Source organism: Trachymyrmex cornetzi, unplaced genomic scaffold (assembly GCF_001594075.2).
Source record: "Trachymyrmex cornetzi isolate Tcor2-1 unplaced genomic scaffold, Tcor1.1 scaffold607, whole genome shotgun sequence".
NCBI classification, from domain to species: Eukaryota; Metazoa; Arthropoda; class Insecta; order Hymenoptera; family Formicidae; genus Trachymyrmex; species Trachymyrmex cornetzi.
In genome coordinates, this window is record NW_017299923.1 from 154,371 (window position 1) to 178,136 (window position 23,766).

The 23,766-nt window shown below is 34.5% G+C and overlaps 2 protein-coding genes across 4 annotated transcripts; both read left to right on the top strand.

The window, feature by feature from the left end:
- The first annotated feature begins 4,695 nt into the window (after window positions 1–4,695).
- Window positions 4,696–14,814, top strand: LOC108766547 (uncharacterized). 2 transcript variants are annotated; one of them, XM_018515891.1, is made up of 4 exons: window positions 4,696–4,943; window positions 11,228–11,393; window positions 11,863–12,122; window positions 14,264–14,814. In XM_018515891.1, the coding sequence occupies exons 2-4, from the start codon at window positions 11,229–11,231 to the stop codon at window positions 14,364–14,366; spliced, it is 528 nt and encodes a 175-aa protein (XP_018371393.1). In that variant the 5' UTR covers window positions 4,696–4,943; window position 11,228; the 3' UTR covers window positions 14,367–14,814. The 2 variants fall into 2 exon arrangements, with proteins under 2 accessions (XP_018371393.1, XP_018371394.1); XM_018515892.1 differs by lacking the exon at window positions 4,696–4,943 and adding an exon at window positions 7,520–7,562.
- A 1,360-nt stretch (window positions 14,815–16,174) lies between these two features.
- Window positions 16,175–19,235, top strand: LOC108766610 (uncharacterized). 2 transcript variants are annotated; one of them, XM_018516011.1, is made up of 3 exons: window positions 16,175–16,681; window positions 17,042–17,329; window positions 17,420–19,235. In XM_018516011.1, exon 3 carries the CDS (start codon window positions 17,571–17,573, stop codon window positions 18,093–18,095), a length of 525 nt encoding a protein of 174 aa, XP_018371513.1. In that variant the 5' UTR covers window positions 16,175–16,681; window positions 17,042–17,329; window positions 17,420–17,570; the 3' UTR covers window positions 18,096–19,235. The 2 variants fall into 2 exon arrangements, with proteins under 2 accessions (XP_018371513.1, XP_018371514.1); XM_018516012.1 differs by having other exon boundaries at window positions 17,066–17,329.
- The last annotated feature ends 4,531 nt before the right edge of the window (window positions 19,236–23,766 follow it).

Here is a 23,766-nt window from a genome sequence, read left to right on the forward strand (position 1 = left end):
AAATTATATCTAATAATATTCCCATACAGCACAGAAGATTGAAGCAATATTGCTGCAATGTTGCAATATTACAGATTGCAATGTAACATTGCAGAGATATTACAGATGAGTAAATTAACAATATGCCTGCAATATGTCAGTAATATGCATGTAATATTCCAGAAACATTACAAAACTGTAATTCTTTAATTGTTACGATTAATAAATAATATAAAAATGTAATTTTTTATAATATTTATGTAGTAGTCTTTTAGTTTAAAAGTCATTTTTATGATAATAATAATTAATATAATCCATTTTTATATTTTAAATAAAAAATTTATTAATCTATTATTTAACTACCATTTTATTAGCTAAATTTTATATTTATTTTAAATGTGAAATTAAAAGATTGTATAATATCGAATTTGGATACAATCAACGCTAAGTAATTAAGCTGCTGAAAACGATTTATCGAAATATTAATTATGTGATCGATGATGTATTTATGCCTAATGTGTACGCAGAAATAAACCAGCGCCCGAACTTTATTGATAAATTTCATATCATTTTTTAATCGATTTTAATTAACTTGGAGTGGCTTCGAATTGAAAAGAATCACTGCGATTAACTTAATTCATGATTAACTTATCAAGCGACTATATTATATTATGTTAATGTGGATAATAAATAAAACAAGTAAACAAACTCTCGAGAAAATAAAAAAACAAAGAATAAATAAGGGCTAATGAGAGTTTTTTACGCGGTTGTTAGTGCGAAAATAAAAATCGTTTATTATCGAAATATAGTATAAATTAGTTACGCATAAACGTTTCGGCTTGCTTCCGAGCCATCATCAGTATGTCTGAATGTATAATGTAAATTCTCACTTCTTTATGACAAGATGGTAGAGTGGCAACTCAATTCTCTTATTCAATTGACAATGGTTGACCATTCCAGTGTCAACGAATAACAGATAAAAATCTGTGCAGATATCGAAATCACTGCCAATTAATATTTTATAATAAAGAAAAATTCAAAGAAAGATTAATGCACTCACTCATATAGCTATGAAAGACATGAACATTAAAAATCACTTACATCGAGAGACAAAAAGATCCGCAAATTATTCATGTTTAGAGAAACGAATATTGTGACTGTCAACATTCAAATGAATCAAAAATAATACACAGTGTACAAAACTAATAAGCAAAAACAGACGGTATTATCAACATATGTCAGACTGTTACTTAAATGATAAACAAAAACGGCGCGCAGTTTAAATTATTGTAAAGTATTGAGAATCGAGATGTATGAGTGGTGTAAAAATTCAGTATCAGATTGCAAATTAAGGCTGTTTTTTTGCAACTGAATATGTAGCATTTCCGAGATGAGTCGTTTATTCAAAAACCGCTCTTGATCAACAATTTCTGTGCCTTTCCAATCAAAATCATGGTTCAGATCCAATCTGTGTTTAGTGATAACAGAATGATTATTCGTGTTCCTTCGAATGTCATTACAATGTTCAGAGATTCTCGTTTTTAGAGTCCTTTTTGCCTGCCTGACATAGGACGCATCGCAATCCTTGCAAAATATCTTGTAAACTACGTTCTTTTTTGCTTTATTAGGTAAAGAATCTTTATGTGTTTTAATAAAAGAATTGAACTTGTTCAGACTAAAAAATGCAAGGTCAACATCAAGATCTTTAATTATACCCTTGAATTTGTATGAAATCTCCGAAGCAAATGGAATCATAAACCATGATTTCTTAACAATATCTTCATTGAAAGCATCGCTCGTGTTTTATTTTAAGGTTTTGCTACTCAATAAAGATTTTAAGTGCTCATTAATTGTGTTAAAAATAAAATCTATCGGGGGAGGGGGGGGGGGGGATAGTCATTATTTAAAAGTGTCTCAATGACAAAAGTCAGGTTCTTTTTATGATATTTAGGTTGAGATAACAAAAAGGCTATCAACCATTCCTATCGTACCTCTCTTTTGTGAGATAGAATGCTGAGAAAAGAAATTCAGATACCTACCGGAGAAAGTAGGCTTATGGTACCAATCATGTTCAAGAATATTGTTATTCTTGATAATAGTAATATCTAAATAATTTAATCTGTCCCCCTCAATTTCAATCGTAAATTATAAACGAGGATGAAACGAATTGAAGACTTGCGATATTTCTGTAGTTTTATCGTGCAGACCGTTACGCTGAACATATATGTATATATAAAAAGTTCCATCTTTTACTAATGCTGTTAAGAGCCAATTTAACAGAGACATTAATAAAAGGGGAAACATCTACAGAAACCAGTACATATTTTGATTTAAAACAAATTCCATTTAACTTTTTAACCAAATGGAAACTATTTTTTATATGATTAGGTACTTCTGGTATACAGCAGGGTAGTAACTGGTTAAAACGTTAACAGTTTAAAAAAAAACAGTTAAAAAGTTAATAACTTTTAACTTAACGTAGTTAATTTTAAATGCATTAATTTTTAACTTAATTTAGTTACTTTTAAACTTTAATTTATTAACTGTTTTTAAATTAAAAATTTTTCTGCCTTTCTTAATGCTAATATTTCTTTTCTATAAAGTCTTAAACATTAGAAAATTAATTTAGAAAAAGTTCAACGATTTTATGATGAGAGACTCTATAATAAGAGTCACACCATATGGTAGCCAGTTTTTATTGACTCGCTAGGTTTTATCAATTCCCACTTATGTTTGAATCACATTAATTTTAGGTATCATAAATGTCATATTTCAGCAACATAAATATAAAATGAACCTTAGATGAAGAATTGTTGTAGAACAGTACTGCACATCCACCCATTTTCTAAATTTTTACGTTTATCTTTGTAACAAATATTTAGTCGAAGTAATCGTAAACATGCATGAGCAGTTGTTTTAGAAATTAAAAAAAGGTAAAGGTTAAAGAAAGAGAAATAATGCAAACATATACCTTTCTCTTTTGCAAGATTTTACAAAAACGCCTTAGTGTGACTCTTATTACATATAAGTAGCTTACATGTGAATATAAAATTAAATTTACCTAATATTCTATATTTGTATGTTTTATTTAAAGTAATCTCATTATAAGAGAAAAATTAGGACATTCTGGTCTAAAAAATAATTTTTTTTTATAAAATTAAGTTAATTCAATCTTAATTTAACTTTTACTAAGTTAATTCTTTATTCCTTCAACTTTTAACTTAATTTTATTAATTTTATAAGTTATTAATTTTAACTTAATTCACACACAGTTAAATAAACATTAACTTACCCAACCCTGGTATACAGTCATTAATAATATTGTGTAAATAAAGTAAAAGATAATATAATCGCCAAATTCATCAGGAGGAATATGAATTTTTTCGACCTCAATTAATTCAGCATTATTGATGTCCCTATGTGAGCTATCAGAAATATTGTAAACGATATTATGTGAAGTATTATTTGAAATTTTAATATTATCGTCATTGTGTTACTGAGCAAACATATGAAATAGGTTTAATTTGAAATTTTATTAATTTAGCCTTTTTTATTTTTAACCATTCGATGTTTTTTATTGATTCTATTTGTTTGCTAAAAAAAAAATAGGAATTGTCAATATAATCCTGATGCTTGAAAAATGCACCTTTAATGGAAGTCGGTAAAACATTAGAGATCATGTTAGTAATATTGAAAATCTTAACTCTGGTTAAATGTAAGTGTTGGTAAGCATCTTTCAACTTCAAATGCAAAATTGCCTTTACATTATTAAATTGAATAGTTTTTAACCATTTATAAGAAATATGGTAAAGAGTAAAATTATTTAATTTGGTAAACCTCTATATAAATGTGGAGGAACTATATTTAATTTGAGACACGTTTTTCAAAATTTGATACGGATTCTAATACTTACACTTAATTTTACAAGATTGCGTTACAAGATTGATTTCTTAAATAAATTACAAATCTTTGTTCCGAAATTGTTTCTAATAAAAGAAAAGATAAAAGGAGAACAATTTGAATTATAATGCTTCATCTCGCTCGCGTATATTAAAGCATATAAATAATAATTGTAAGCTTCAATAAAAACAAATTAATAATAATAAAGTAGAAGGGCTATGAGCTAAACAATAACTTTTAATATTCGATCAAAAACAGACATATATTTCGACACCAATCAGGTCATTATCAGTGTTAAAATAAATTAGAATTTGAATTGTGAGATAAATTAATTTTATGTGTAAAATATTACATAAGTAGCATATATTATTATTTATTTATTATTCAATAAAATTATTTTCAAATATGTATCTAGCTTTAGGTATTTCAACAAAACTGTTCTTTGCATACGATACCGAAGACTCTTGGTTATTCAAGATAAGGGGCGACTGAAGGATTGGCGTTTTCAATGGCGTCGCGAAGCTGAAAGAGAAATTGCGAATTCCCGAATCGGGATTTCTTTCGTAGCGAGTCCCAAGATGTTTCAGAGGGTAGGAAGTGGATACCTGGAATCGGAAAGGCAGGAAGATTTGTTTCGAACCATCGGCCGTGTGTCGTCGCAAAATGGACCAACGTGTATAAGTATGCGCGCGCGCAACACGCACCAGGTGGTCGTCGGTGGTGACGATACTTTTAGCCTAGTGGGCAGCTGGCTGAGGGGTGATTTTATCGACCAGGATACGCGAATCTCGAAAAGGTTCAGTAGTCGCGGGAACTCCACCCCGTCAAAACAGCTTTCGCTAAGCGCTTCATACGCGAACGCTTCTACGATTAGGTACTCCTGTTTCTTCCCCTCTTTCTCCTTTTTCTCTTTCTCCGTTTTTCAGTATTGTTTCCTAGCTTTGCTCCTTCCTTTCCTTTCCGTTTCCGCGAAATATCTTGTGACGGCCGCAGCCGAAATACGACGCGAGCAGAAGAGGTGCCATATTCTCGCATACGAGCGATCCTAGATTCAGCTGCACGAAGTAAGTAAAACACGACACGGGAAAAATACGGAGAAGTGGATTTTATTTCTTACGTGTAAATGTTACATGTAAATATATTTCGTATTTGAGACGTCGCTTATTCGATACAGTTATCAACTCTTTCAAGTCGAGTCCTACAACGCGAACGTACCGAAAGATAAGTACGTGTCTTCTTCAAATTACACGTTACATATATATTGCAGTTTTTTTTTTATTTCGTATCTATAATTCGAGCTCTAATCGGTGTAAGATAACATTTATGAGGAAGTATTCAGATAAGGGTTTGCACGAGTCTCTATATATCTATTATATTTTCGTTTATTTTTTCAGGATGAACAAATATGGTGCAAAGAGTATTCGGGTATTATAAATTCGATGCGTTTCTCTTTCTCTGATGTTTAATGTATTTAACGTAGGATTACATTTATTGTTATTATTTATAACAGATTCAGCGTAAAATTTTAGTTTGGATTTAGAAGACTGTAGCTATACTGTTAGACATGTTTAGAGGGAACTCGATATAGAACATCTGATTCGACTTATCAACGAAGCGTGAAATTTTCCCTTGGATGTTGAATATTGTGATCAATGGTGACCCATTTGTCGATTTTCCGAAATTAGTGGAACATGTGCGACGTCGTTCACGTATATGACTTGAGATAGGAAAGAGAGAAGAAATAAAAATATCGAGTACAATAAAAACAAAAATCGAGGAAGTCAAGAATCTTCTGCACGAGGATTCTGCACGGTATCTTAAACTGAACTGTCGCGAAATACAGATTATACATCATACCACGAAACCCATGGGATGCACCCAAGTGGTATATCGTATTTATCATCTGTCATGTCCGCGACAGTCGACAAATATTGATACATCTGCAGAAAGCTTACATTTCCTATGTTCTCTTGTATCCAGCGTCGTCAATATACTATAATGAAATCGCGATAGGAATATACACGAGGCGTCCATATGGCGTGCAGTAACCTCGATTATCGGAAACTGTTACAGCTATACTTTTCTGGAGCGCAGCCAAACGGAATATCAACGACAAACCAGCGCTATAAGCCCAAGGCAAGCGGCGGCGAGTCAATGTACGAGGAATCGATGCTATAAATTCATCCTTCATCCTCTTCCTCCCTCTTTCTCTCCATTTTTCGGGGAAGCTCGATCGGCTCGGTTGCCGATCACCGAATTAAATACCACTATAAAATGAAATATTATCGCAATCACGAAAATCGTTGTCGCGGGGAGTGAACATGTTTTTCTGAATTTATACATTCAAAATAGTAGTGGCAATCATAAATGTGACAACTGCTTATGTAAGTTTCATATGTAGAATTAATATATATAGGTACATAGTTGAAATAATACATATAGCTGAGTAAACGATTTTATATATAAATGCAATAAAAATTGTTTATTCAATTATATTAACTTTACATAGAAAACTTGCATAGTTGTCATTTTTATATAGTTGCTACTACTATATCTTATTCTTTGAATGTACTTGAAATAAAATCGCGCTACTTCGGCCATTGCCTAACATAGAACCAATCCGCAAATTGGTATCTTCCAAGGTGAACCACCTCGACGCAGCGTGGAGATTTATATCAAGCCAAATCTTGAAAATATCCTCAGTCCCTTTTTAAAAAAAAGAGTTCCAAAGAAGCTTGAGGGAAAAATACACGTAAATTCGTGTATGAAATCAAGCGATATATGGATATAGAACGAAATCAAGTGATATCGTATATGAATTTATGAAGATGTCGGATATCCTTTTCTCCTCTCGCTCGCTACCTCTTTGAGATCTGGCAGAAATTCAGATTACGAGATAGTATTGCGGTAATATTAGTTGCACATTCGAGAGCGTCTAATCTATAACTCGGCCTACTGTATACGACGCACGTGGAGCTGCAACCATGACATCGGAGGAATCAGGCCACCGTTCCACTTTGCACCGTTCTAAAGCTATAACGGTCATATATCTGACTATTTTGTGCGCGTACACCGCACTGCGCATGATTTAGAATATATCCACAAAATTGAGAGATCCTTCTGTTCGGTCTTCGATACTTTGAGTGGCTCAACACACAGTGAAATTAAAATCATTTAAATCTCTTTAAATTAATTTAAATTGTATTTCAACCGCCGTAAATATTATACAAAGCGAGGAGATGGTATAAAAAAATGTGTTTTTCTGTTTATTCTCGTGTTGTCTGTGGACGCAGTTACGCGAGATCGTACTTATCGTTAGCGTGTCGATGAGAACTAATGTATCTCTCGGATTATGAAAGAGACGAGAGAGAGAGAGAGAGAGAGAGAGAGAGAGAGAGAGAGACTTCGTGTTTTTTAGCGGTTATACACCTGTACTCGATTCGTGCTGGCTTCGGTTATTCAATAATCGAGATAGAAAGGCCATCGCCCCTCTCGAGAACATATCTAGGTCACCGACACCACTAACATTTGCCTGCAGTAATCGCCATCGTCACTCGACTACCAAAGCAGTCCTCGCACTCGCGGAAACGATTACATAATATTTCGAACATCAATTTTTCGATACAAGGAACCATTCAAGTCGCACATCCCCTAAAATTTAATGAACTCTACCACGATTGTGTGTGAGTGTGTGTGTGTGTGTTGTGTGTGTGTGCACGAATAGATTTTTTTCAAGTATTCAAAAATTTAACTAGATACATGTACACAGATTAGAAAATAATTTTATTAGACCATCAAAATAATTATGTAGGACGCTCAAACTATTTGCTAGTGACAAAATTTTTTGCAGCATTCCTCATGTTTGAGATTCCTACGTAGTTAAACTATAATAGTAATAAGACTCAATAAATTTAAAAAAACCGAAAGAAAAAGGGCTATGAACCTAAGAGTTAGTTGTTATAAATTAAAATTTTTGAACAGTAAAAGAATAACATAGTTACTTTGATGATTCAATAAAATTATGCAGATCTATGGATGCTTTCCAATTGCTTAACACATTTTAACATAAACGTACACAAGAATGTTCAAAGTGTAACATTGTGCATAATTCAATTGGAACAGTATATATTCGTTGGGCACGATTGTATAAGAGTGTTCGGGGAGACGCTATTAAATAACGCTATTGTGCCATTCCATCTTCATCGTTTATTAATCGTAAAGTAGCGATAAAATGACATAAATAGTGTTAATAGCATCTCCCCAAACGCACTTTAAATATTGCTTTGTTCGCCTGTATTGGGGTGTGGTCGAGTTGCCACTACGAATACTTCGAAGCATTTCATTAACCAATTGGAAAAAAGAATTTTACTAATTGACCCATCAAAAAATGCTTCGAAGCATTCGTAGCGGCAACTCGACAGCACCTTTAAACAAAAAAAAAAGTCAAAGCGCCGGTCACTCTACGCTCTTCAATCTCGCGATTAGTTGACATGTAATTGTCACTAGAAAACACAAGCTTACACAGCCGATTAGTAGTCCGAACACAAGCTTACACAGCCGATTAGTATTGCGAAGTAAAAGGACGTGGTACAATCGGTATTCAGATGCACGTGACAAGTGGTTTAACGGTAGATTAGACGACGTATTATTTGTACCATTCTTGCCTAAGAACCTTTTTTCAACCGGTGTTTGCACCTCGAAAGGTTACATTTTAAAATTCGAATCAAATAATGTAAGAATTTACCGCGATAACTCGATCATGGCTTGTGGAATCAAATGTTAATAATCTGTTTTGTTTGTTAATTAAAGTTAGTGACCGTGACGAAATAAACGCAGCCTCAGTAAATAGCTTAAAAATATGGCACGAACGTCTAGGACACATAAATTACCGATCACTTCGCGAAATGGTATAGAGAGATATAATCACTGACGTTTCATTGTCCGACAGTGATAAATTTTTCTATGAAAACTGTCAATTCGGTAAACAGCATCGTTTATCCTTTAAATCTAAAGAAAAACATTGCCACGATAGAAAAATAGGCGAATTTATTCATACTGACGTATGCGGTCCGATGTCCCAGGAATCCGTCAGAGACTCGAAATATTTCTTGCTCTTCAAGGACAATAAGTCAAGTTTCCGTTATATCTATTTTTTGAAGCACAAAAGCAAGACTTTTAACAAGTTTAAAGAATTTGATCTAGTTTTTAATAAATTTGGGACGCGGATAAAGACAGTCAGAGCCGACAACGGCACTGTATTCTGTAATAAAATGATGGTAGACTACTTTGCTCGCCACGGAATTACTCTCGAGACATCCGCATCGTATACTCATGAACAAAATAATCGTTCAGAGAGGTAAATAAGAACGATTGTAGAATGTCCTCGTACGATGCTACTAGCTAAAAAATTCCCTACGCGCCTTTGGGCTGAGTGTAAACACAGCTGTGAACGTGTTAAATCACTGTATTTCCCCGCAACATTACTCCTTTCGAGTTATAGCATAATAAGAAACCCGATCTGTCACATATACGAAAATTCGGTAGCGATGCGTTCATCCATATACCCAAAGAACGTCGAAAGAAATGGAATCTTAAATCAAAGAAGCTCATTCTAGACAGATCAAGGCGAACCAACTAATTGTCGGCTTTACGATTCATTTGCAAATAAAGTCGTAGTAGCGAGAGACGTAATAATCAACGAGATCTCTGATAATAAGTTAGACAAAGAGTCAGATACAATATCCGTTAAACTAGCAGGTCCTAATGAAAATGTTCCCGAATCTCTTGATAATGTACAAAAAAATTTGTTAAAACCGTACGACTAAACAAGAAATTTAAAACAAGCAGAGCATGCTAACGCGTATAGTTTAAGAGACCGACAATCGATAAAAGCGTCAGACCGTTATAAAGCAAGTATTGCAACTTTTAATAAACCAGCGACATATACTGAAGTAGTCACAGGAGAGAACTCGAATCAATGAAAGTTGGTAATTAAGGAGGAGCTTGACGTTCATGTAAAGAATAACATATGGACCCTGGTTCCTAAAAATCGTAATGTAATAGGTTGTGAGTAGGTTTTCAAAGTTAAAAAAAATTTCGCAGGAAATGATATTCGTTTTAAAGCTCGTCTATGTGCAAAAGGTTTCTCGCAAAAAGCCGGACTTGATTATACGGAAACCTTCTCTTCTGTGGTTTGTTGTGACTCCATTCGCTTACTCTTTAAATCCCGCGTGTAAAAATTTAGAAATAGGCCAGTTCGACATAAAGACGGCATTCATTAATGGAGTTTTAAGCGAAGAAATTTATGAGCAAACGCCAGAAGAAATCGAAACAAGTGATAAAAATGTAGTTTGCAAACTAAACAAGGCCCTATAAGATCTTGAGCAGGTAGCGAGATGGCGGAATAGGCAATTCCACGAATTCCTTCGAAAATTTAATTTTCAACAGAGTGACGCGGATCAATGTGTTTATCTTAGTCAGTTCAAGAGCGAGAAAGTATACCTCGCGCTTTACATGAACGATAGCTTAATATTAACGTCTGATCTTATATATTGATTGTAGTATATTCTTCCATCTGCTTCAAGGTTATAGCACATATAAACAAAATGTAAAATTTGAACGCTGATTGGTAAGCTATAAGGCGATAGACACAGAATTCCAATTTGTCGGAAATTTATCGCTATTGCCTTATTCTGTGTTCCTATATGTATTGATATATGCATTCCCGAATGTTGGATTCCTCTATTTCTATCGCTATTGCTATTGCTATCATTATTTCTATCGCTATCGCTGTTGTCTCGTATTGTGTTTAGGGCTTTATTGCTAGTATTGCCTGTTTTATTATTGTACTGCCGCAATATATTTTTAAAGAAATGTACACTGCTATAGTGTTGACCCTTTACCAGACTCTTTTTTTAGTGTACGATAAGGAACCTATTTGAAAAACTTCCATATCCAATAAATCAATAATAGTTTCGGGACTTTGTGAGATTAGAATGGTTCTCAATATTGTTTACTTTACAAATATTAACACGCAGAACAAAATATCTTATCTCAATGTAGACCTTATGAAGTTAGGGGACAAAACGTATTTATAATGTACCCGCTTATTTAATATGATAAATATCCGAAGTACATAAATTTAGTTCAAACTTCGCAGCATACTGGAATGTTGCGAAGACAGATGCATTTTTTTTACAACAGTTGGCACTACTAGTACCAACCGTTGTAAAAATATAAAGGGTACTCATATCATCTCCAATGCTCATAATACCCAATCCTACCCTAATTCAATCGTTGCATCGCTCGTTTCTGGAACTTTTCATGTTTTCACATAATCTCGTTTCAGAATGATCACGGCGTTACCAGTACCTTCGGTGAAGGTCTTTCACAAGACTTATTACCAGGAAAAAAGTTCGCGGATAGGAAATAGTCAGCCGGGTAGCCCATTGGCGGAAAGCGAGGCAGTACTAACGATAGATAAGGAACCCCCGGAGTATTATTTCTGCGGACAGGTAAGAACCTTATCTCATTTTGCCGTTCCTCGCTATTGTTCGTTAGGGGGGACGCATATTAAACGATAGATGCTTTCCAAATGTTTAATACCTCTTAACACAAATATATACAGGAAGTGTGACATTGGAACAGAATATGTATATACCTACGCTATGTACAGTTTCGGTCCAATTCGGATAGAATTAGATTGTTTAATGAAATGTAGCTTGTTTCATCTTATTGAATGAAAAAAAGCAAAAGTATCGACCACTCAACATCCTCTAACCTCATTTATAGTCGTCGCGATTAGTAACATTATCACTATAAAACGCAAACTTATATGTATAGTCAATTATAGTAGCTCTCAGGCTGAGTACGAATGTGTAGCGTTGTGTCGATGATTACGGCAATTGGAATGCAACTTGTGTCAGCGTGTACACAAAAATATTTAGAGATTTTATAATTGGAAAGCACCTGATATTACTCTAGGTCAATTCGCTGTACGTCGTCGTCGGCTCCTTGCTGATGGGAGCGGTGGTGCTAGTCGTCGGTTTGGTACAACTCGCACCGGGTGCAGAGGCTGCCCAGAACTCAGCAGCTTTGATCGCCACAGGAAGCAGTCTTTTAGTAATAGGAGCATTTCTCGCACCACTGCGAGCGATTTGTATCAAAAGGCAGAACGTGGCTCAAAAGGAAAGTACTCATCAGCGCAGCGTCACCAGTATAGACATGTTGCTCGCCCAGCATAGGTAAAGTGGTCAATCAATGAATTGTTCTTTGACTTTTTATTTCGCGAAAGTATACAAATCCTTTTCCGTTCCTTTTTCTTTTCTCAAAAAGATATCGATCTTCAGCCTGTCAAATAGAAAAACTCTCATTAATTCACAGTCTTCAAGCATCGCTACCCGCATTAGGTACGTTGAAAATGTAGAAAAAGTGTTTCACAGCTTTATTAGTAACCACTCATAGGTTAAAAAAACGAACACATCCACTCACTCACCCATCCATCCGCACGCACGCATGCAATATAAAATTTTATTTCATAAATGTATGAAGATCAACCGACTATATGAATTTAAAAAAAGTTATAGATTGTTTAAAGACTATTATGAATCATAGATAATTATAGAGAGATAACAGATTTTTTAAAAACACATTTGTAAAATAAATCTCTGTGAAATATTACATCAAAATTTGAGTAATCCGGCAATAATCTGTGAATATGAGTAGGTAATTAATTATCAATAAAATTTTTCGATCAAAAGTTTAAAAATTACACAAGCCTACAAATTTATAAGGGTCCTAAAAGATATAAAAATTACAGTAACGACTTTCTACATAATTTTGGTCGCTGAATCCGAATCCGTCGGCGAAAAATATCCACCATGTCAGATTTTTGAGATAAATGGGATAATATCGGCCAAAAACATTTTTACCACTTTCAAGGCGTTGTTATGACTGATCAAATTATGTTTTTAACATTCTCTCAGCGACATCTTAAAACACTATTTTTTGTCTTGAAATTGCGATTTTTTTTATTCCTGTATAATTTTTGTTTTGGCCGAGTTATGAGGGTTTGGAGATGAAAACTTTTCGAGTTTTAAGCATGGAAAGATTACATGGTGTGTGCAGTTCGGCTAAACCACGCGTACTTTTGCTCCTCGTCGTCATTAGTGCGGAAGGACTACCAACTGTGAAACGTGAAATATGGGGCGGTATTCATAATCCATTCTTATTTTAAAACCGTCTTAAATAGTGTCTTAAGATGCTAATACAGTCCTCGGATTGACTTATGACATCTTAAGACTGTACTTAAGACAGTCCTAAATGTAAGAATCGACTATGAATACCGGCCTGTTTTGCGTCGTGAAATTAGTACTGAATCTTTCCTTGCATAAGAAATTTCACGACGCAAAACAGACCGGTATTCATAATCGATTCTTACATTTAAGACTGTCTTAAGTACAGTCTTAAGATATCATAAGTCAATCCGAGGACTGTATTAGCATCTTAAGACATTATTTAAGACAGTTTTAAAATAAGAACGAACTATGAATACCGCCCCATGTTTCGCGTTTCACAGTTGGTAGCCTTCTGCACTATATGAACAATCCATAGACGGAGAGAGAGCAGGGATTTAGAAAGAGACACTGTCCAACTGCACACACCATATTATCTCTTCCACCATGATTTTAAATTTCGTTTAAAGTCAAAGTAACATTGGTGCAACCAGGCATAAGAGTAAGGAACTGATAATATGATACTAATTTCATGATTTATTAGTTTCATAACATGTATATACATTTAAAACTTAATAATACTCGATTTTTATTTAAAACTGATTTTAATGTTATCATCCAAGTTTGATTATTAATAGAGATAACAACTAGGGAAAAAATTGTAATTTTTCGACAATATATGTAAGATATAGCATTAAAATTATATGTATACTTATTTATACAGCATTTATATAATAAAACATCGCAAACTTAATAATAATTTACAATCAAAATATTTATGTTAATCGCAAATTTTTATTAATTGTTGATAATATCATCGTTCTTCATCCTCGAGCCCCCGAGGTCCCATAGATAGTCACGAAAATTTGCCCAAGACCGACTGTTTTTAATAATATCTCGTCGGTGACGATGTAAATTAGGCCATAGTTGACACAGTGTAACACAGTGAATCATTTCTTTCTTATTGTTTGATAATATTCAACAAAGATGAAATGATTTACTGTGTCATTAGTGTTTCTTATTGCAAAACATTTTTTAAAAAGTCTATTTCGAAGTTTTGCTTCGCAAAGGCGATCATGCTTCCTTACTCATGTGCTAGAAATGTGATTCCATGTGATGTGATTCACCACATGATCTCATTGTATCGGCAGGGACTTCACGGTCCTGACGCCCGACGAGCTCGAGGACCTCGTGAGTCGGCCGGTGTCCAATAATCTGGAGAACAAGATGCACAAGCAGGATCACAACACCTAGGTACTAATTGCTTCGAGGAGGGCATCGCCTTCTGCGTTGTCATCGTTTCCGCCGTGCTCGAACACCACTACGCCACCGTCGTCCGTCACGTTGCCAGGACCAAGCTCCTCCATTTTATACACACATCATTACGATACGCGCGAGCATAGTTTGGTTTAATTGATGTGCATTCATACCGCCGCCATCGTTAGCGTAGGACCGCAAGGGACCTCCATACGCATTTTTTCTAACGCGTGCACCGCGCAGCTGTGAGACCCGCAAGCAAGACGCGGAACTTTCGATATATTTCGGTATATTTTACTTACTCGCCAACACGAGCGAGAAGATAGCCGATGGAGAAGATAGCATGGTACATAAATTTTATCGTTTCCCAAAATATTCTGGTGACGATCAGAGAAGTTTCGTCGATTCATTGTGCCATCGAAATGAATCAGCCGTGCGAAATGGTTTCTACCAGGGTTGGTAAAAAAAATGTTTTAAACGTGTTTTAAACAGTTTAAAACATGCTTAATTGATGTTTTTAATATGTTTTAAATATGTTTTTTTTATAGTATTGTTCAAAGCATATTTGAAGCATTAAAAACATATTCAAGAAGAAACATAATGTTTTATTCTTAAAAAAAAACATTAGTCTTTACCAACCCTGGTTTCTACACATATGTACGAATTCGAAATCTCATAAGCGTTTTTGAAAAATATGTTTTTTATTTTATGTTTGGCTACAATCGTTTATATTTGTATTTTTTATTCGATTGCGAAAGTTTTCGAAGAAAATTGGTCTCCTTCGAATCACATGTTTTTGATTATCTAAAACACGATTATTATTGTGAATATTTGTGTGATATGTATCGTTGTAGACGCTTTGCTTCGATTTATTTATTGCTGAAATTTTATTGATAATATTTTCACACTGCAGGAAAACCTGCACCTTAATGTCTTCAAAATACGATTTCTTACTAAAGTTGTAACACAACGGGTGTTATTTCTTCAAAGACTAAATTGTGTTCAATTTACGAGTAAATGAGGTATGATAGCAATTAACTTTGTCGTGAATTTCCACACATACTTACGAATTTGGAAATTTTCACGATTTGTTCAGCAGGGCGCTAAAGAAAACAAACGATATCACACGCGTATAGATGTTCTCACAATGTCTTGCGATTAATTAATTGTTTGTTAAATATTTAAGAATGTGCTGTCGCAAACGTTTTACAGAGATTTGCGCGATGTGTGTAGTCTTATGTCGACAGGCCGTGCATAATGTCAAATTCGTTTGTGCAGGCGAAAGATAAAACTACATAATGAGCTAGGAATAAATGAGTAACGATGACTCAGGAGTAATGAAACATACCGAGGTCGATATATACTTAGAATACGAGCACAGAAGAAACAGGTCTTTTGCTTTCCGACAATCAATGTTGATCGGTGCCGATCGACATCAAGAACATATGCGTGTTATCTTGTAAGATCGCACATAGTAAAAACAGGTTCCGGCTTGTCCGCACATATACCGGTGCGAGTGAATTAATCGAAACGAATTTTCTCGATTGTATATAAACGCCGGTTAAATCTTCAAACACCAAAATGGACAATGATAATTTAATTTCGGTAATTTTATAAGATCTCCCATTGGGATAAATAACATAAAAATCATTCCAACAGATAAATTCTTGAAAAATATCGGAAAATAATAAGCAAAGAATTTTAAACTCTTATGACTGTGTATTGTGTGATTTAATATTTTAATTCAATATTAAATTATCAATTATGTTAAATTAAACTTGTAAATAATAGAAAGGTATAGTAATTTGTCAGAGACACTATTAAGGTAAATCCGGGACACATGGCCCATGAGGGAGACACTGCGCACTCCCCCTAATTTTGCAATCCGTCGTGCGAGCGCAGCGCCAATAAGTGTCGTGCAGTGTGTAAGGCACTATAAACGTGAGTATTCGCGTATTCGCCATTTTTACTCCTTTCTCCATTCCTTGCTCTGTTCCCACTCCGCCGCTGAGCTGAGAAGGTTATCGTCGTTACGGTTGTTATAGCTTTTAAACTGTTGGAAACCTTGTAGGAATGAAAGGAGCTACGAAATTTCAAGCAGCAAATACAAATCATAACTTATAATGACCATAACCGTCACAGTTCAGTGATGGAATGGGGATAGAGCAATGAGTGGGAAAGGAATAAAAATGGTGGACGCGAATACCTACGTTTCTAGTGCTCTAACAGTGTGTTGACATCTCAAATAAAGTTAATGTGGCAGAAATTTGTTTCCGTGCTTCTTTTTCCCGTTGTCAACATTTATATCGGCGGTAAGTTATCTAAACTATGTCCAATTATTTCCTTTGAAGTCTCGTTAATGATATGTTTTTGCCAACATTCGATATATTTCTGTGACCGTGCTGTAATAATAAGCATAATGTTGGAGAAGGTATTTGAATTATTTACCTATCTACTTACTATTGTCGTTATAATATGAAGTGCAGCGTTTATGCCCGATAAATCGATAAAGTTGCCGAGTATTTTAAAATGTTATTGGGTGTTCACAAACATTTGCAAAATAAATAAATAAATATTTAAAAAATTATTAAATAAATTATACACACACATACACATAAACATGTATATTAAATGATACACACACATACACATAAACATGTATATTTATACAGGGTGTCTCATTCTAATCGATATAGCCGATTTTCTGAGAAACTGAAGGAGATACGGAAAAATTCAGATGTTATATTAAGGGGAAAACGATGCCAACTTTTTATAAACGCAAGAAAGGCGTGAAGCCTCGAGGATTGTGGGACCATAGAGACTTCAAGAAGCAATTGCCCAAATCGAGGCAGGAAATATATCAATCAGAGAGGCGGAACGATGTTATGGAGTGCCTGCTCGTACGATAGCAAGGAGAATAAAATCGAGAAATTTTGAACAGCCCGTACATGGACCCACCTGTAATCATTTCTCTGTCTTCTATTAAAAAAATTTTTAATAATGCTCTTTGGTAAAAACTGAGCCAATTTATAACATGTTTGGTATTTCAGGTTCCCTTGGCCCAGAAAATGAAAGGAAGTTGGTCGATCACATAAAACAACTGTGTGTTGCTGATTTCTGTCCAGACCGAATAAAAGTTCAACGACTGGCTTTTGAACTTGCCGAAATCTTAAATCTTAATCATAAGTTTAACAAAAGAAAATGGCTGGCTACGATTGGTTGTGGTCATTTCTTAGAAGAAATCCAGACATTTCGGTACGCCAAGCTGAAGGATTATCTATGGCTAGAGCTCGAGGTCTGTTTAGAGTAAAGGTCCAACAATTCTATAATATATTGGAGAACGAAATGAAGAAGTACAATCTTCAAGATAAGCCTCAGAATATTTTCAATATGAACGAGTCTGATATTCAGCTCATAAATAAAGTCGGCAAAGTAGTTATCTCCAAAGGGGCAAAAGTTGTTCATAAAATGACAACAGGCGAAAAAAGCGAAACTGTAACACTAATATGCTGCTGTTTAGCGGAAGGTAGATTTCTTCCACCTACTTTGGTTTATAAAGGTAAAAATTTGAAGGCAGAATTTAAAGATAATCTCCCTCGTGGGTCGACTGTGTACACGAACGAAAAGTCAGCTTACGTTAATTCTGAATTATTTATGAAGTGGTTCAAAGAAGAATTTTTGCCTCGGAAAGCTCCTGGTAGAAAATTGTCCTCAATACATGGCTAATAAATAAACAATAAAAACGGTTGAGCATATGCTCCTGGTAGAAACATTTTAATCTTCGATGGGCATTGCTCTCACTGCTCATCAATTAGTTTACTTCAAGTAGCAGATGAAAACAACGTTTCCTTATTGTGCCTACCGCTGCACACCATACATGCTCTTCAGTGACTGGATAAATCCTTTTTTTATCTCTATTCAAAGCGTATTTTAAAGCAGAGAGTAATACATGGGTTGAACAGCACATTGGCCGTAAACTGACTCGATATCAAATTGATCCGTTGATTTGTAAGGCTTTTAATGAGTCGGCAACAGTCGGAAATGGTACTAGTGGCTTCACAGGAATTTTCCCTTTTAATCGAAACATTATCCCATACCACTTTTTTGCGATGTCCGATAGAATGACTATGCCAGAAGAAAATAAGGAAAATACGAATCCTTCTCGATCCGCATAGCGACAATTTGAAGTTCAGCAGCCATTCCAGCGCGATGAACTATCAACTAACTCTGCAGCATTGAGAATACCTTCGAAAGAGTTGAATGATATTTTTCCTGTGCCTTCATTATCTGCTACTTCATAAAAGCAAGTAAAAAAAATCTGTCGTCCTGTTGACTTCTGCAGAAAATAAAGAGGCAATACAAGAAAGAACGAACAAGAAAAATAAAACAAGGAAATCTACTCGAGGTGTGAAAAAAAATTGCAGTTTCAAGACACAGACTCGAATTTCGAGGACTCGAATTGTTTATGGAACGATGATGACAAAGTGGATTTAACGCAAAAACAAAGAAAGAAGCGCAAGAACGAAACAAAAAACGATATTAATAAGTGCAAAGAATGCGACGATAATTATTTTCAAATAAAACTAAAAAAGAAAGCTGGCTTCGCTGCAAACGATGGTTGCACGAATCGTGCACTATCTTCGGCGAATTTTGCATTAACTGCGGGAGAGAAGAAAAGAAGAAAAAAATGTAAAAAAAACTCAACATATAATATTTTCTTGATAAACCTAAATGTTTTCAAACTATAAATTGTATCCAATTATATGTTTCTCATAATAAAATGATTAAAAAGTATAGTTTCGTATTCAATAATACGCAGCGTCTCACCCTCAGGGTGCGGCGTAACCGCCAAAGTATCCGGGAGACACGCCCAAAATCATCTTTTCTTTAAACATTTCTTTAAACGTTATTATTTCGTATTTCATTCAAATAACCTATGTGGCTATATCCTAGGGTCTTTGAGCAATGTATATGTATTTTTATTTTTTTTTACTATTATCATTGAGAGAGAGAGAAGCAATAATAACCATTTTAAAAAAACTAGCGCCATCTCTCCCGGATTTACCCTAATTAATTACAAGACATTGACTCAGAAAGTGACAGGTTTTTAATAGGCATTTACTGTGTCCACCTTAAACGCCGATAACTCGCGCCGATTCGGAAAACAAAAAATCTGCTTTCTTTGTGCTTGTATCCTTGTACAGAATAGTGTGCAAAAAGTAGAAAGTATCAGTAGAGCGGACGTGTGCATTATGTGTATGTGTGTGCCTCTAACCCATTGAGTTTCAAAGTTTCCGACAAAAATTTGTGTGTCGGGTGCAATTATAACTCTCACCTTCTAAACTTCTGAGTTTCTAATTGCTCGTCTGGGATATGGGATCTTGATTTATAAATTCTCAAAACGAGGTCAACACGAAGTTGCGAAAATACCCAAAAATGCTTATTTTCACTTTTTATGTGAATCATCAGATGCGGAGGCTTAGGACAGATATCAGATGTCAAATCTTGTTAGGAAAGTAAGAAAGAATTTCGCTCATTTTAGGCCATCCATGTATGGTCATTAATCATATATAATTTTGTAGATAATAATGGCAGTATTCAAGAAAAAGTAAGTTTAGATCCTCAAATCCTCGCCGAAAGTAGTTTTGTATTGTTCATTCTGATCTTCATTGTTATCAATGCTTTCACGAAGCTTTCACGATGCTTTCATGCCTTCAATCATCTAAAATTTTTTATTCTATAGTTGAACGTCACTTCTAGAATTCTTGTTTTTATTATTATCTTCTACTAAAGATTTTTTTTTGCGTCCAAGCCGTGATATAGGAGCTGATAATCTCGCTAATTATAATATTGATATTGTTAATCCAACATTACTTAAAGCTCTAACACAATCCAGGAATGTTAATAAAACACGATACTATGTCTATAATTGTGGCAGAACATAATAGTGACAAAAAAGGTGCTATTAAAGAGTATCACTGCACATGTGTAAGAATGGTGGTCGTATTATAGACTGCTTTGCTCATATTATATCGATCATTTAGTGCCTAGGACATGCTAAATACCTTCCCAATGACATACGAATATTTTCTGAGCATATAGCAATGACAAATTTGTAGTGTTGGACAGTTCAAATGATAAGCCAGCGATCGAATAAAATGACATCATTAGGAGGTCAGAACCACTTTCGGCGGGGATTAAAAAATTTTAATTTACTTTTTCTTGAATATTACTATTATTATCTACAAAATTATATATGATTGATGACTGGACGCGGATGGTCCAAAACCCTTATGAAAATGAGCGACGTTCTGTTGACATTTATCTTCCGCGATTTATCGATTCTTTATCAATTTATCCATGGTGGAAGTAACACTTCTACCATGGATCCACCTTTGACGAAATCTCCGACTTGAGGGTAAGAAACTCCTATTCCGTGGGGCCGCAAAAGAGAAAGCACACATACAGAAATGACGCCTAACATAGAAATATAAAATCATAAATATCAAAACATTGTAGGAGGCTAATAATAAATGATTCCGATCGCATTTATTTACTTTGTATGTTATAAAGAGAAAAAATATCGTTTAGATTTATAAACTGTCCGCAAATATTTCGTATTATTATAAAAAACGCAGAATTTTAACATACGTGTTTATCGCGTTTACAGATTAAACACAATCTTATCAAATTCATTGTTTAATATAGAATTGATAAATTGACACACAACAAAATACACACTAATGATACGTCTACAGACTTTACAATAAACTATTGATTAAATTCTTGTTATTGCGATAGTCTCAAGTTCTTTTTACGTAGGAATATTTATTTCAAGTGAGCGGATGAATGCAGTTTCGAGGAAGAAACATATCTACCGACTCATATGAGTTATACGCGAGTAGAGATATATTTTTAGTGTCATTCCATATAGCGACTGCACACAAAGAGAAAGAGAGATAACGATTATGAATAAGAATTATCCGCGTTTGTCGATCTAAACAAGATTTGCATTTGCCGTAAGGACGCGTTCACACCTTGACGGAAAAGCAGAAAGCGGAAAAGTAGTGGCTAATCAGAATTCGTGCTGATAGTAAGTAGTACAAAAAGCCGAAAATGTAGACTACCAGCGCGAGTTCTAATTGGCTGTTGCTTTTCCGGTGTCTGCTTTTCCGTCAAGGTATGAACGCGCCCTAAGATTCCTATTGAATGTTTAGCTTAATTTCAGAGACTAGAAGTTATCGTAAATTTTTTATTAATTTATTATTAATACGTTAAACGCGAAGCTGATTTTGTTTTAATTTCCGTTTAAGCGGGGAAAAACTCTCAACCAATTTGTAAGTTTAAGAAATATAACGAGAGATAGCGAAACTGTAAGAAGGCGAGTCATTTAGAGGCCATTGCACGTAAAAGTTTTAGTCGTAACTGTAAGCCCATAAGAAGATAAATTGATTACTACCGCATCTTTATAAACCGACACTATTTAAACGGAAAGTTCAATATCGGTCCCCAGAGACCGACATCGTGTTTAACGTATTAATAATAAATTCTATTTACAGAGAAATTCTAGTCGCGGCCGCAGAAAGACGCGGTTAATTGTATTTTAAAGTTACTTTTAAATTCGTCGCGTATATTCTCGATCACTGTTTAAGAAAAACTAGGAGGAACCCAACTTTCTGCAAAAAATCTGCGAGCGAAATCACCACCCTGTTCTCGCCGAGATATATCATTTTACTACGGTAGAATCCGAAATGTACGGCGATTTTGTAGGGTAAAGTACAACAGGGAAATACATATCTAAATGCAGGTATCGCCGCACCAAGATCGATCAAGAACAATAAAATATTAAAGATCCATTCTACCTTGTGGCCTGAAAAAGGGTGATTTTTGGGAATATTTTCGGGAAAAATAACGAAGATACATATTTCATTGTGTTCCGAGTTACGTATGAAGCGCATAACGTATCGTTTTATCCTTCTTAATTATTTGGCGAACAACAAGGACAATGATGCATCATGCGCTTCACTCGGGACGCATCCAATGTTTTTACATGTTATTTGTTGTACCCAGTGAGAAATAATAATGGAATTGACATCGATTTTATTGTCATTTTCTCACTAAGTATTTTTCTATTTAATTTTAAATTTTATAAAGTCAATTTGTTGACTGTGAATCTACGTAAAATTTCGGGGAAGAAGCCTCTCTGACTTGAACATTGCGTCAAAATGGAAATACTGCAACCCCTGCATTCTGTAACTCGTTATGACAGTAAAGGCCTAAACACAATGCGAGGCAATAGCGATAGCGGTAGGAACAGAGGAATCCAACATACGGAAATACATATGTCAATGCACATAGGAACATGAAATAAGGCGATAGCGATAAATTTCCGCCGAGTTGGAATTCTGTATCTATCGCCTTATAGCCTATCAATCAGCGTTCAGATTTTTCATTCTGTTTATTTACGCTATAACCTCTTTTCACGATATCTGTCAATATCCGTTCAATTCCAGTTTCGACTCCTAGTTTGATTGTGATAAACTTAAAAAATGGATCATTTCAATTATTGTAATAATAATTACCATACGGATAGTACATTATGACTTACAAGACATCGATGATAACTAAGTGGGCGATAATGAAAAATTCGATGACAAACTTTTAATCGATCTGCTTAAAAAATACTTAATTGAAGGCAATTTTTGTCCTGTAATGACTTAATGTGACTTAACGTTTTTAGATTACATCTACTGAAGCAGAAGAACGTACTACAGTATGCGATCTGATTGGTTGGCCTTTATTTCTTTCGTCGCATTGTGCAACGGGAGGCGATAGTTTATATATCTCTTTTATATTTCTATATTATTTCTATCGCTATACTATCGCCATTGCTTCGGATTATGTTTAGACCTTAAGGATATTGTTATATTTCGTTGCGCAATTTTTTTTACTGTGTACAAAATCTGCGCAACGACAATATAACGATATTATTACTGTCACAATGAGTTACAGAATACAGGGGCAGGTCGCACCAGTCATCTGAAAGAGTCATCAAAAAACGATTTTCCTATTCAGAAAGAATATGTCTACTGAATAGATTATGATAATTGACTTCGAATAAAAATTAATAAAATGGAGACTATTTGAAAGAAAAGTTCGATTTTTTATCTTAAATTGTGCTCTTGTTTTTGCGATAAAAAAAGTATTATTGATATATTTTGATATAATTGTAGCCCTATCCAGTAGAAAAAACATTGCTCTGTAATTGTGCAAATTTTGAAAGCAATACATTTAATAGCTTTTGCTCTATCAGTTCCGTTAGAACGAAAAATGTTTCAAGAAAAATGCGTTTAAAGTTTCAAGTTATTTGTTATTTACGCCTGTATTTGATTATTTA

Bases quoted from the DNA above. Each gene is read 5' to 3' on its own strand.
- LOC108766610 (XM_018516011.1), top strand. From the start codon at position 17,571: ATGGCTGGCTACGATTGGTTGTGGTCATTTCTTAGAAGAAATCCAGAC.
- LOC108766547 (XM_018515891.1), top strand. From the start codon at position 11,229: ATGATCACGGCGTTACCAGTACCTTCGGTGAAGGTCTTTCACAAGACT. The intron at 11,394-11,862 runs GTAAGAACCTTA...ATATTACTCTAG, and splicing joins AGTATTATTTCTGCGGACAG to GTCAATTCGCTGTACGTCGT. The intron at 12,123-14,263 runs GTAAAGTGGTCA...TTGTATCGGCAG, and splicing joins ATGTTGCTCGCCCAGCATAG to GGACTTCACGGTCCTGACGC.